The sequence below is a fragment of the Seriola aureovittata genome, chromosome 17 (assembly GCF_021018895.1).
Source record: "Seriola aureovittata isolate HTS-2021-v1 ecotype China chromosome 17, ASM2101889v1, whole genome shotgun sequence".
Taxonomy (NCBI): domain Eukaryota; kingdom Metazoa; phylum Chordata; class Actinopteri; order Carangiformes; family Carangidae; genus Seriola; species Seriola aureovittata.
Window position 1 is genome coordinate 14,119,448 of NC_079380.1, and position 14,338 is coordinate 14,133,785.

Below are 14,338 nucleotides of genomic sequence, written 5' to 3' on the forward strand. Positions count from 1 at the left end.
ATAAAAGGTCTTAAAAATCTAGCACAGTAAGGCATAAAATTGTCATGGTATAGTATTGCATAAAATATCAAAAGATCATCATAGTATATTAATGCATAAAAGGTCATATACATGTCATAGTATGGTAAGGTTTACATCAACATAGTATAGTTAGGCAAAAAAATGCCAAAAAAACGTCACAGTATAGTATGGCATAAAAATGTCAAAAATGTCATAGTATAGTATGGCAAAAATGGCATAAAACGTCAAAAAAACATCATAGTATATTAAGGCATAAAAGGTCTTAAAAACCTCATAGAATGACAATGAATACAACGACATAGCATATTAAGGCAAAAAAATGTCAAAAAACGTCATATTATAGTATGGCATAAAATGTCAAAAATATCATAGTATAGAATGGCAAAAATGGCATAAAACATAAAAAAAAAATAATACTATATTAAGGCATAAAAGGTCATAAAAACGTCATAGTATGGCAATGAATACAACGACATAGTATATTAAGGCAAAAAAATGTCAAAAAACGTCATATTATAGTATGGCATAAAATGTCAAAAAAACAACATAGTATATTAAGGCAATAAAAACGTCATAGTATGGTAAGGAATACAACGTCATAGTATAGTATGGCATAAAAATGTGAAAAATGTCATATTATAGTATGGCATAAAAATGTCAAAAAAACATCATAGTATATTAAGGCATAAAAGGTCTTAAAAACCTCATAGTATGGCAATGAATACAACGAAATAGTATATTAAGGCAAAAAAATTTCAAAAAATGTCATAGTATAGTATGGCATAAATTGTCAAAAAAACATCATAATATATTAGGCATAAAAGGTCTTAAAAACCTAGCACAGTAAGGCATAAAATTGTCATGGTATAGTATTGCATAAAATATCAAAAGATCATCATAGTATATTAAGGCATAAAAGGTCTTAAAACCCTCATAGTATGGCAATGAATATAACAACATAGTATATTAAGGCATAAAAATCTCAAAAAATATCATAGTACAGTATGGCAAAAAAAATGGCAAAAAACATCATAGTACAGTAAAGCATAAAAAAACATAGTATAGTATGGCATAAAATGTCTTAAAAACATCATAGTATATTAAGGCATAAAAGGTCATAAAAAGGTCATAGTATGGTAAGGAATAAAACACTATAGTATAGTAAGGCATAAAAATGCCAAAAAACCTTATAGTATAGTATGGCATAAAAATGCCTCCTTTATTCCTTCCTCTATAAAGTGCACGGACACTCTTTATTTGACCTCAGTCTGCAATTACACTCTGCTGGGTCTGTAGCCTGATCTTTTGCAAAGATGGTATTAAAAGACAAAAAGACAACTTGATGATTTTGTCAACTTTTTATTTTCAGATTTCCATCACAATAGTAAGTCATAAAACATCATTAAATCATCATAGTATAGTAAGGCTAAAACGACATAGTATAGTAGGGCATAAACATGTAGAAAAATGTCATAGTATAGTAAGGCATAAAACATCATTAAATCATCATAGTACAGTAAGGCTAAAACGACATAGTAAAGTAAGGCATATAAATGTCAAAAAAGTCAAAGAATATTAAGGCATAAAAGGTTATAAAAATGTCGTAGTATGATAAGGAATACAATAACATAGTATGGCATAAAGCGTCAAAAAAACATCATAGTATATTAAGGAATGAAAGGTCTTCAAAACCTCATAGTATGTCAATGAATACAATGACATAGTATATTAAGGCATAAAAATGTCAAAAAACGTCATAGTATAGTATGGCATAAAAATGTCATAGTATAGTATGGCATAAAACGTCAAAAAAATATCATAGACTATTAAGGCATAAAACGTCTTAAAAACCTCATAGTATGGTAAGGAATACAACAACATAGTATAGTTAGGGATAAAAATGCCGAAAAACGTCATAGTATAGTATGGCATAAAAATTTGAAAAATGTCATAGTATAGTATAGCATAAAATGTCAAAAAAACATCATACTATATTAAGGCATAAAAGGTCATAAAAACGTCATAGTATGGTATGGAATACAACAACATAGTATAGTTAGGGATAAAAATGCCGAAAAATGTCATAGTATAGTATGGCATAAAAATGTCAAAAATGTCATAGTATAGTATGGCAAAAATGGCATAAAACGTCAAAAAAACATCATACTATATTAAGGCATAAAAGGTCATAAAAACGTCATAGTATGGCAATGAATACAACGACATAAAATATTAAGGCATAAAAATGTCAAAAAATGTCGTAGTATAGTATGGCATAAAACGTCAAAAAAATATCATAGACTATTAAGGCATAAAAGATCATAAAAACGTCATAGTATGGTAAGGAATACAACGTCATAGTATAGTATAGCATAAAAATTTGAAAAATGTCATAGTATAGTATGGCATAAAATGTCAAAAATGTCATAGTATAGTATGGCAAAAATGGCATAAAACGTCAAAAAAACACCATACTATATTAAGGCATAAAAGGTCATAAAAACGTCATAGTATGGCAATGAATACAACGACATTGTATATTAAGGCAAAAAAAAAAGCCAAAAAACGACATAGTATAGTATGGCATAAAATGTAAAAAAAAACATCATAGTATATTAAGGTATAAAAGGTCTTAAAAACCTCATAGTATGGCAATGAATACAACGACATAGTATATTAAGTCATAAAAATATCATATTATAGTATGGCATAAAAGTGTGAAAAATGTCATAGTATAGTATGGCATAAAATGTCAAAAAAATATCATAGACTATTAAGGCATAAAAGGTCTTAAAAACCTCATAGTATGGTAAGGAATACAACAACATAGTATAGTTAGGGATAAAAATGCCGAAAAATGTCATAGTATAGTATAGCAAAAAAATGTGAAAAATGTCATAGTATAGTATGGCATAAAATGTCAAGAAAACATCATATTATATTAAGGCATAAAAGGTCTTAAAAACCTCATGGTATGGCAATGAATACAACAACATAGTATATTAAGTCATAAAAATGTCAAAAAATGTCATAATATAGTATAGCAAAAAAATGACAAAAAACATAGTACAGTAAGGCATAAAACAACATAGTATAGTATGGCATAAAACGTCAAAAAAACATCATAGTATATTAAGGCGTAAAAGGTCATAAAAACATCATAGTATAGTACGGAATACAACAACATTGTATAGTGTGGCATAAAAATGTGAAAAATGTCATAGTATAGTATGGCATAAAACAACATAGTATAGCATGGCATAAAACGTCAAAAAACCATCAAAGTATATTAAGGCGTAAAAGGTCATAAAAACATCATAGTATAGTATGGAATCCAACGACATTGTATAGTAAGGCATAAAAATGCTAAAAAACGTCATAGTATAGTATGGCATAAACATATCAAAAACGTCATAGTATAGTATGGCATAAAGTTTCAAAAAAACATCATAGTATATTAAGGAATAAAAGGTCTTCAAAACCTCATAGTATGTCAATGAATACAACGACATAGTATATTAAGGCATAAAAATGTCAAAAAACGTCATAGTATAGTATGGCATAAAAATGTCATAGTATAGTATGGCATAAAACGTCAAAAAAATATCATAGACTATTAAGGCATAAAACGTCTTAAAAACCTCATAGTATGGTAAGGAATACAACAACATAGTATAGTTAGGGATAAAAATGCCGAAAAACCTCATAGTATAGTATGGCATAAAAATGTCAAAAATCTCATAGTATAGTATGGCATAAAACGTCAAAAAAACCTCATAGTATATTAAGGCATAAAGGGTCTTAAAAACGTCATAGTATGGCAATGAATACAACGACATAAAATATTAAGGCATAAAAATCTCAAAAAATGTCATAGTATAATAAGGCATAAAATGTCAAAAAAGGTAATTGTATTGTAAGGCATAAAAGATCATAAAAACGTCATAATATGGTAAGGAATAAAACAACATAGTATACTAAGGTATAGAAATGCCAAAAAACCTCATAGTATAGCATAAGAATGCCTCCTTTATTCCTTTCTCTATAAAGTGCATGGACACTCTTTATTTGACCTCAGTCTGCAGTTAGACTCTGTTGGGACTGTAGCCTGATCTTTTGCAAAGATGGTATTGAAAGACACAGAGATAACTTAATTTCATATTTCCATCACAATAGTAAGACATAAAACATCATTAAATCATCATAGTATAGAAAGGCATAAAACAACATAGTAAAGTAAGGCATATAAATGTAAAAAAACATCATAGTATATTCAGGCATAAACATGTCTAAAAATGTAATAGTAAAGTATGGCATAAAACATCATTAAATCATCATAGTACAGTAAGGCATAAAATTGTCATGGTATAGTATGGCATAAAATGTAAAAAAAAATCATAGTATATTAAGACATAAAAGGTAATAAAAACATCATTGTATGGTAAGGAATACAACGACATAGTATCGTTAGGCATAAAAATACCAAAAAACGCCATAGTATAGTATGGCATAAAACGTCAAAAAAATATCATAGTATATTAAGGCATAAAAGTTCTTAAAAAGCTCATAGTATGGCAATGAATACAATGTCATAGTCTAGTTGGGCATAAATATGCCAAAAAACATCATAGTATAGTATGGCCTAAAAATTTCAAAAATGTCATAGTATAATGTGGCATAAAACATCAAAAAAACTCCAATGAATAACTATATTATTTCCATAAGTACAAAAATGAATGAAATGATAAATAGATAAATAAATCAATAGTTGAACACAATATATATTCAATATTTACATACTTCTGATTAACTGTGCACATTACTTATTTATTTATTTATTTATTTATTTATTTATTCTGTTCTCTAAAGCCCTCCTTCTATGTCTTGTAGAGTGAAATCAGACATTTTCTGAAATGTAGATTCAGTTTTCCAGTAAATAAGAGGACATTTCAAATGAATATAATTTGGTCTCACAGTGTCATATGCAGTGGTGTTCTGCAACATAATTGGCAAACAGCAGATGGCAGCAATAATATCTACAAGTGATTTAGAGTCTCTCTTCTAGGAATCCAGAAGAAGAAGAAGGGGGAGGAAGAAAAGGAGGAAGAAGGTGTGTGTTTAAAAAGGGTGTGTTGCAGCTGCTGTTAGAGTATTTGAGGCAACCTACAGGACACAGTTTCAGAAGTTGTGAGCAGACCTTTGCTGAGAATCACTCCAGGTTTACGACATTGGTCAGGTTTGTACTGTTCAACTAAACTTTTTTTTAAAAAGTACAACTAAGTATTATCTGGTAAGTTTTGGCAGCTGAGCTCAAGGACCGCTGCTGGCTAGTGAACTAAGAGCTAAGTCTTCTGTTACAGTCATTGAGGTTACAGTGAATCTATTCTGTGTGCCAACTTTTTTATTAAAATGTAAATGAAAATCTGCTCCAACAAGCTGTAAATTAGTGTTGCTGGATTTAGTTTTAACCAGTACATCAGTGGTGGGATTTTACCAGTCAGAATGACCAAGTTTTATTTACAGTTGGGTACGGTGTGGAGATGCAGAACAACAGCAGTGTGACTAACTTTCAGCAGCTGCAGGAAAGATGGACCACCCTGCTGAACCGCCTTCATGATGACCCAAAGGTAACCCAAAATGTAATCCCCTGCATCTGTTACCATAAATCTTAGTGTTTTTTTTCTTTTATTTTCTCAATTTCCTCACAGCTGAATGACAAGTGTCTTTTCCAGGTAACACAGGTAATGGAGACGAGGCTCGGGCAGTACCTCAGCAGCCATCCTGTCTTAGCTCTCACAGTGATGGTGTTCGGTGTTATGGCTGCACTGCCTGTTGGACTTTTCCTCGTTTTTGCTCTTGTGACCATTATTATGTCAGCATTAGGTTTTATTTTCTTTGAGGGTAGGTGTACTCATGTCAAATTCAGCCTTTGCATTGTAATGTTTTGTGACACTGCACCTCACAGCCACACACCTGAAATCTTTTTCACTGTCTCCTCCAGTGTTCCTGTTGTTTGTGGGAGGGTTGACTCTGCTGTGTGTGCTCTCTGGCCTCGCCTTCTTCGCTGTTATGGTTTCAGTCATCTTTAATGTTTTTTATATCACCATCTTCAACATCCTCAACTACTATGACCCACGACTGACAAAGGTAATGTACTGCAGACTCAGCTCTAGTTATTTTATTATATACAGTATGTAATGCCCGAACATAATCTCTTCCACAGTAGTAGTATATATACACACGTTCATATTACTTACACTGACACTGTATCACAAGGAACTATTAAATGTTTAGACACTATTATTTATGTCATTCTCTTCTCCTTTATTCCCATCAGCAACATAAAGTCCAGGGGAAGGAGAATAATTGTGAATCCTCAAAACTGAAGGAAATGCAGTAGCTCTCTTCGTCTTCTCTCAACTTTCATCTATAGTTTACAGAAAGCTTAAATCAGCGCTGCTGAAGCTTGATGGTTGGGATTCAGAGAACACAGATGCTTGAATATATGGTGGCTTGAGTCTAGGATCTTCTGTTGTAACAGATTTTCTAAGCACAAAGACTGGTGGTTACTGTATGCGTAAAACCTAAATATTGAAATGAAAAGTGTTATTATCTTCATATATAGTGCAATAGTTATATAATGTCTACAACAGCCAATGGCCTGTAATCTAATTTTTGAACTGCCTAATTATCCAAATACAGACGCCTTGATATATGTCTGATCTGTGTATATTCTAAATGCACAGATCTTGGAATGGCAGCTCTTTTCTATCACTAAAGGAAAAACTCTGTTGTTGAATATGGTTTTCAGTCTGAAAATGCCTTTATATTTATGAATGTTTGCATTTGCATTTTGATATTTAATGTTTGTGCCTCTTAGGCAGTGAAGATGCACTACACTATACTGTTACATGTCTTTGTTTGCTGTTACCTGGAAAAGAACAACCTGCATTTGTAAAACAGTATGAATAAAAGCTCATTAGAATGAAAGTTTGCTCTGGTCTTCTGTCCAAACAAGAGATCCTGCATGTCTGACTCTATTTATATCTCCCTACTCTATCAGTGTGGTATGATTAACTACAAATGTTTCCATACAAAAGAATCTCCCATGTATTACAAAGAACTTTAGAGGAGACTCCCTCACAACTGAAACATATTCCTGTGGGCCTTCTTGTAGAGCTATATGGAAAGGAGTTTGTCTGCTTAATTTGATTGAATGTGCATGTTGCTTCCCTTTAAAATGTATTTAATACATAAAATAATATGCCCATAATAAAAATTTCAAGTTTTTTCCACAAAAAAAAAGTTTACACTGATCACAAATTATTAAAACGTGTACTCCAGTAAAAATCCAGAATCTATGAAAATGCATTTTCGTAAGAGTCAAGATTTAAGATGAGCACAGAGCAACTTTCCTCCAGCAGATGAATGTGAAAACAACTTCCTCGTGTCAAACTGCACATACATCGTTCTGCACAGTGAAGATCAAACATCCAAGTAAAATACATTTTTGAGTGAAGGTGGCCTTAAATAAAGCTGCACTTGTACTCATCAGTGCTTACATTATATCAATAATCACACAGCAACACTGGAGGGTGATTTTCATAAAATCTTTAATGGAGGTGATATCATGCACAAAGAAAAAAAAAAAAAATCACATAAAAAGTTGAAATAATCCTTTAGGAATGGCAAATTTGAAAAGGTTGAAGTTAACATGAGGCCTTTAATAGAAATCTACCCATTGAACACCATGACAATCTCTACTCACTTACTGAGCAGCATAATGTTCACACTCCAGACAGTTAAACGACCAAGATGTCACAACCAGTCAAAGTGCTGGAGGATTCTCATGTCAAATATCTGCACACTTCTCATCCTGGTACGATAAGTGTAATCGTCGTTCAGTCATTCATTATTGCTTTGTGTCAGTGATTTCAGCCTTGACAAGCCACTGTCGGAACGTGTTCATGCCTTTGTTACTGGGGTACAGTAATGACAGAAACAAAGTCTGTGCTGTATCTACATCCAAAATGTGATGTAGCATTGTTTTAAGATTGTATGAAATCTATATTAAAGCTGAAGGACAATTGATGCATTTTAGCTTCTTCGATACACTAAGCTGAAAAAAGAAAAAAAAAAAGCACATGGAAAGTTGAATTCCAAATGAGATACCCACATTTGAAGATACCGACACCTATGACAAAAAGACTGCTGGCGTTAAAGTTAGGTATTTTATGGTTTATATCTTAAACTGAATGAGTTGTACATACAAAAAAGTTTTGATTTTTAGAAGAGAGAAAATCTTTTTTAAATGTTGTCTAGAGTGATTTCAGAAAGCATGTTTTTACAAAAACGATGTGTGTCCTCTTTAAAATGTTTTCATGAGAGGCTACATGTGTTACAGCATATGCAAACAATGATTAAGATTAAAAAAAAAAAAAATCATTAAACCAAAAAAATACTGTGAGAAAATGGACATAATCCTCATGAGGCACTCAGAAACATTACTCTTTATCTCACTCTTTAATAAGACTGTACATTTGTGCATTTCATTACCTAGTCAAACAAGGTACTTCTCAGAGTCGACCCTATTTGTGACATTATAAAAATAAGAAATAAAAAAAATAAGCGTATACACCTCACATGTAAAAAAAAAAAAAAACAAAAAAAGAAAAAAAAAAGAGCCTTTTCTCCTAATTGAACAGCAATGAAAAGAAGTTTAAGGCAAGATGCTGAACACAGAAATCCAAAGGTTGATCTGGGATGATCTTTGTTCAGCTCTGGTGTTTGTTGGCATTTACCAGTTCCATCAGCAATCATCAAGAAGACTAGTGTTTTTCCCCATTAGTTGGCTCTCTGCCTCAGGCATCCTTTGCTATAGGTCACGAGATTTCATGATGTCATCTCCACACCCCCTGAGTCTGCTGGGAGTCGCCATCTCCTCCTGTATGTTTTACGCTGGCAGACTCAGCTTCTTGCCTTTCAACACTGAGGAATGAGAAAAAGTTAGACAGTCATGAAGCAGGAAGCAAAGAACCAGAGCCATTTTCAACTAAATACTCCCAGGAACCACAGAGCCCCAGGAACTAAACTAGAGACTAAAAGGCCCTTGTACACATTCCTATTAGTGTGTCCACCCCATCTGAGGAACCGTGAAGATTTAGCGAATTAGACCAATGACGACAGCATTTTCACACAGAGCAAATAACACAGAGTGGTGTTGTTCTTCGTAATTTGCTGTCATGTTTCACTGGATGCAATGGAGACACACAGAGGTGAAGAAGGAGGTCATTGACTTTGGAGACTGATGTGCAGCACTACTATCTTATATGACAGCCTATAGAGCGAGCATTTTGCAGTACATCCAAGTCAAGATTAATATGTGTTAAAGCGTAAAATTATTTTCTGAGTTCAGACGCTGACGTTGGCAAAATACACAGACTCCCAAAGCTCAGGTGCCTACAAATCTGTTATCTCCCCTCTGTTCTACTTATTAGACAAGAGCAGCGTACAAAACATTAGTAGCTTGTCATATTTAGCTGGCTCTAACCGTCACCGGCAGCAGGTCAAATCAGGTGACAACTTCATGACGGCCAAAAATAAAACTTGGCTGTTGTAAGGTTATAGTCCTCTCTGCAGCCGGTGTTTGTAGTCTGCCAAAGATTGTTTGTGAGGGAAGACAAGAGAGTGATACATCTTCTCTCTAGTTAATCACATCATGTCAGTTTCCAGAGTTGTTTTCTCCTTGTTAACTTTTAGCTGTACTATATCAAACATTCAGGCTTTTAAACTTAATCATTTTGAATCAGGACCTTCAGTGTTTGGATGAATGTGCTCACATAAAATAATACGTGTCAGCTGTTGTTTCAATGTGTCGTACACAGTTAATCAACATTTAAATATAAGTATCAGATCAGACTGCTGGCAGATTAAAGATTCACATCGGGATCAGGGCCAAAAGAAAAACTTGATCGGGACATCCCTAATAACAAATGTCCTTTTCTCCTCCTAATCCTGATACGAGTGGCAACACTAATATAAATGAGGCTGAACACAAGAACGGTTCCTGGTCAATAACAAAGTGCTACTCAACCAATGGACGTTTTGGCTGCAATGAGGTACAAAATTTAAACTGTTTATTCTGGTGGAAATGTATGTAAGGTTCCTGCATTCCTAAAAACGTGCCTCTGTTTTAAGGAACAGGCTACAAGCAACTACAATGGCAACTAGATGCTGGCTCCAAGAAAATTACCGTATTGAAATAACTGGCTCTGGTATCTGACAAACATGGTTAAATCTGGTCAAACCAAATTCAAGTTTGAAAACATCTCTTCAGAACCCTGCAGTATGGGTCATTTTCCATACACACTTGTGTTTTTTTTTTAACTGCACTAGTGTGAATAGTTACAGATTTGGGCTGCAACTTTGGTGTGATTGAGGAGGGTACTATTAGTGAGGAAAGGTCTTGAACTGTATTGACTTTACTCACAACAGACTTTTTTTTTTCTAATGCGACTGTAAGCAATCAGGGACAAAATCCACAGCCTTGGTTTCGTGAGAAAAAAGGGATTCTTAAGCTCAGTGAAAGCTAATGTGATGCTTCAGCAGTCTGTGTTCGCCAAACCAAGTGCGTATTTCCTTATTCGCACAAAATTCCCTTTATGTGTTTCCTGGGACTGTGTTTCCTTGCTTAACTACTGTGAAGGGACAGTAACACAAAGAGGGAATTTTGTACTAGAAAGACCATAACTTTGGAAAATACCCACTTCATTCAGGAAATTTCTCATATTAGCTTCGGCTAAACTTCTTGAGGTTTTTCTGGGAACAAGGACTGTGTGGATTTTGTCCCTTATCTCTTACATTGAAGTTACTCTTCAGGGCCTGCCGGGCAGGGAAGAATGATAACATCAACAAATAATGCCTTTAAAAAGATATATGGGCATGTGAGTATTGTATAACCCACCTTTGGTGACATAAAGGTAGAAAAAGTCACAGTAGAGGACAGTCTGGACCACGCCGGCCACAATAGCGATCATGTCAAAGAAGCCCTCAAAGTAGAAACGCCAGATCCAGTTGAAGAGATAGAGGGCTCGATACATCCCCAGGCAGAACAGGTAGTGGGTGGTGATCGTCTCCGCCTCGCCGGTCTTGCTGATCATGAAGAGCTGAGGCAGGATTGCCACCGACTCCAGGTAGATGGAGAACGTCCAAAGGATCTGATGACAGACGTTTAATTCAAATGTGCAGGAATACAGTAAATTTCATGTTTACAAAGGGACTATGTATTCCCACAGTGGTTAGCTCCTAATCGATGAATTCAGTTTGATGGCAATACAAGAGAATGAACCCACCTCTAGGAAAGAGAAGTCGTGGTTGATGAGAACAGAGAGACCTCCAACAGGAACCACCAGGAATTCCACTCTGAAACTGTCATGGTTGCCGTCATAGGTGGCCCTGAATTTCAAGTAGATCAGGTAGACTGTGGCATACGCACAACCGATGTATATCACCTGGTAAACAACACAAAACCGCACATCATTCAGGGTACTGGGAGAAATAGGAGACCTGTTTGAAAGGGTACTGGTCAGGCCTGAGATGTGACTGGTGTCTTACCTTCATGCATGTGTTATAGAGGGAGATGAAGGAGGTGAGCAGATCCAAGTAGCGCGTGGTGAACACAATTGCAAACAGGATTTGGCTCTTTCCAGAGATACCTTTAACGAAGATATCAAGCACATTTAGCATTTACATTGAAAGTATACCAAAGCCACAAGCAACTTCCAAATGGCTTCACTATCTTAATGCTTTTCCTTATTCAACAGTGACATCTTCTGGAAAAATGGTGAATATTTATCTGCAACCTCAGACAACAATAACAACATGTTTCTTCCTTTTGGACCTATTTTTGCAAGGATAATATATCGAATTACATGCAAGTATGCCCAAATTACAACCAATTTTACTTTCTAAAATTATTGTAGGTTAGTTTTACAAAAATGTCCAAATAGGTGGCTTCTAAATACAGGCTTAACTTCTCAGAAACAAAAATATAAAAACTGACAGGATGACATTGAGAGAGGAGATGGCAGACACATAGGCATTTCAGGTGTGTGGATTACTACCCTTGAGTTACACACTGCGTCACCACAGGGCATCAGGAGAAGACAATACACAAGACACATGTATGTCCAGGTTGGCTCTGAGTCCGTTTGCATTTCTAACCTCATCATACACAAAATGGTGTCTCTTACATTATTTTAGGTGCAGGCATCCCTGCCAGAATTTTCCTTCCCCTGACCATGACCACACCTGAACATAACAACTTTTAACCTTATAAATGAGCTTAACATTATCTGTGATCCACACCGGGCAGCAAGATGGTGCAGTGATCAGCAGTGTTGCATCACTGCAAGAATGGTTGTCGGTTTCCTGCAGGTGCTCTGGTTTCAACACAAAACCTCAAAAATATGAAGGTGAACCTGAAACTGGCCGTAGGTGTGAATGCGAGTATAGATGGTTATCTGTCTGTATGTGTGAGCTAGCCTGTGATAGCCTGCCGACCTGTCCAAGATTCACCTTGGATCTAGCCTAACGCATGGTGGAAGAGGCTGCAGCCCTTCACACCATTCCCCTGCAAAGAATAAGCAGGTCCTCATCCTGCATGAGACCCCAGTGTTTCCTCAATCTGTGCTTACCCCTGCATTCACATCATGTGTGGTCTGCAGTTGCCTGCTTCATCCTCTCTAAGCATCTCTTTTGTCAGTATACCTCTGTGTGAATGGTATAAGCAGTTTTACAGTATGTATAGTCCAGGTTGTCATGGTTGAGAGGAGGGTTTAGGGGTCAAAGTCCTACCAGTGTTTGGCAGGATTTTGAAGTTACTTGATGTCCTCACTGTTGTCTCCCTGTTTTGTTTTTGGGGTGGGATGGGAGTGCGGGTTCCCTCTTCCCTAATTGAGGGTCTATGGTATATAGTTTGTAAAGTTTGTTGAGGCAAATTAGTGATTTTGCAAGATGTATATATGGTTTCACTATAACAAAATAATCACTACATAATATCTAACCCTGATAACCTAAATTATACATAAACAGAGCCATCTTATCTGTCAACTGTTTCCAAACATAACTTTTTAGCTCTGAAGCTAAACCATACAGCTTTGTATCCATCACTGCACTTATCATAAACCCGAGTAGGATCCACCACTGAGACCAGAGTGTACAAGAGGAATCACCATTGTCTGTAATACTCAGGTGCAGCTTACTATTAACACATAACACATGTTTATAAGAGCTATAAATAAAACTTAAGCATGATTAAAAAAAACACACACACAAACTATTTTGGAGGTGAGCTACTTCCGTAGCGCGTTCTAGAACGCCACGTCAGAAGCCAGACCAAAAGAATCGAGCACCAAACCTCAAGTTAGCAGAGCAGGAGCGAATGGATGGGTGATGTGCGGAAACACTGCACCAAGTAAAACATTTCTAATAAAACCTTTAATTATTTTTTCCTCATTCATCAGTTAAACTGCAGACATCTAACTGACTACACGCACTCTCGTCCCGCAGCTTAGCTATCATGGTTAACGCACACTAAGCTATTGCTATGCTACATTTGAAAATTGTTGCCACTAACTTCAATGTTTAATCATATCTTTACAGTAAATGTTGCAATAGAAGTGCAGACTGCAGTTTTTATTTGTTATGGAAGTTAGCCCATTCACTGCTAACGCTATTAGCCACTGGATCAAATGAATGAGTGGAACACGTTATCATGAGGCTAGCTACCTTGGAGCTTGGTGGGCGAGAAGGGACAAGGTAAAAATAAACGACCATTTCAGCCATTAAAGAAAGGCAAAGTTAATCAGAAACATTAGGAAATCCATGTTGTACCATATGTCATTGAAAATGTAGCTAGGGCTCACCTGCACACGACCTGGTTTTCCATATTTTGAGCAGCAGGATGATGATAGCAGCCAGATGAGAGAGGTCCCCTGTCAGTCTGAAGATGTTCATGGTTGCAGGATGAAGAGAAAGACAAAGCTGGGAAGCTAACGTAGATGTCCCTGTTTGCTAAGAAGCTGATCCTTTTCACACTTTATGCTGGCTTGTGTGAGGGGGTCTCTTGGTCAACTTGGTGGCAAACCGGTCTGCGGGTCTCAACAGGATTGAAAATATGGCGAGAGTGCAGGTCGACGTGGAAGGGGGCGTGACAAAACACACGGAGAGATTTGGATTGGACAAAAATCTGACTGACAGCACGAGATGATCCGCCTACAAGGCTGTGCCGAGAGGGACTGAAAACCTGAGCCCTGTA

At 35.7% G+C, this 14,338-nt stretch overlaps 2 protein-coding genes across 3 annotated transcripts; one reads left to right on the forward strand and one right to left on the reverse strand.

Moving 5' to 3' along the window:
* Positions 1-5,082: 5,082 nt before the first annotated feature.
* On the forward strand, positions 5,083-7,011 carry LOC130185350 (lipid droplet assembly factor 1-like). Of its 2 annotated transcripts, none has more exons than XM_056401769.1 (5): positions 5,083-5,257; positions 5,545-5,660; positions 5,754-5,922; positions 6,023-6,168; positions 6,359-7,011. In XM_056401769.1, the coding sequence occupies exons 2-5, from the start codon at positions 5,562-5,564 to the stop codon at positions 6,419-6,421; spliced, it is 477 nt and encodes a 158-aa protein (XP_056257744.1). In that variant the 5' UTR covers positions 5,083-5,257; positions 5,545-5,561; the 3' UTR covers positions 6,422-7,011. The 2 variants fall into 2 exon arrangements, with proteins under 2 accessions (XP_056257744.1, XP_056257745.1); XM_056401770.1 differs by having other exon boundaries at positions 5,094-5,257; positions 5,545-5,648.
* Positions 7,012-7,617: 606 nt separating this feature from the next.
* LOC130184810 (ER lumen protein-retaining receptor 2) lies at positions 7,618-14,218 on the reverse strand. Its single transcript, XM_056400844.1, has 5 exons — positions 13,947-14,218; positions 11,635-11,735; positions 11,373-11,531; positions 10,985-11,237; positions 7,618-9,009 (listed from the first exon to the last, which is right to left on the reverse strand). Exons 1-5 carry the CDS (start codon positions 14,035-14,037, stop codon positions 8,975-8,977), a joined length of 639 nt encoding a protein of 212 aa, XP_056256819.1. The 5' UTR covers positions 14,038-14,218; the 3' UTR covers positions 7,618-8,974.
* Between the last annotated feature and the right edge of the window lie 120 nt (positions 14,219-14,338).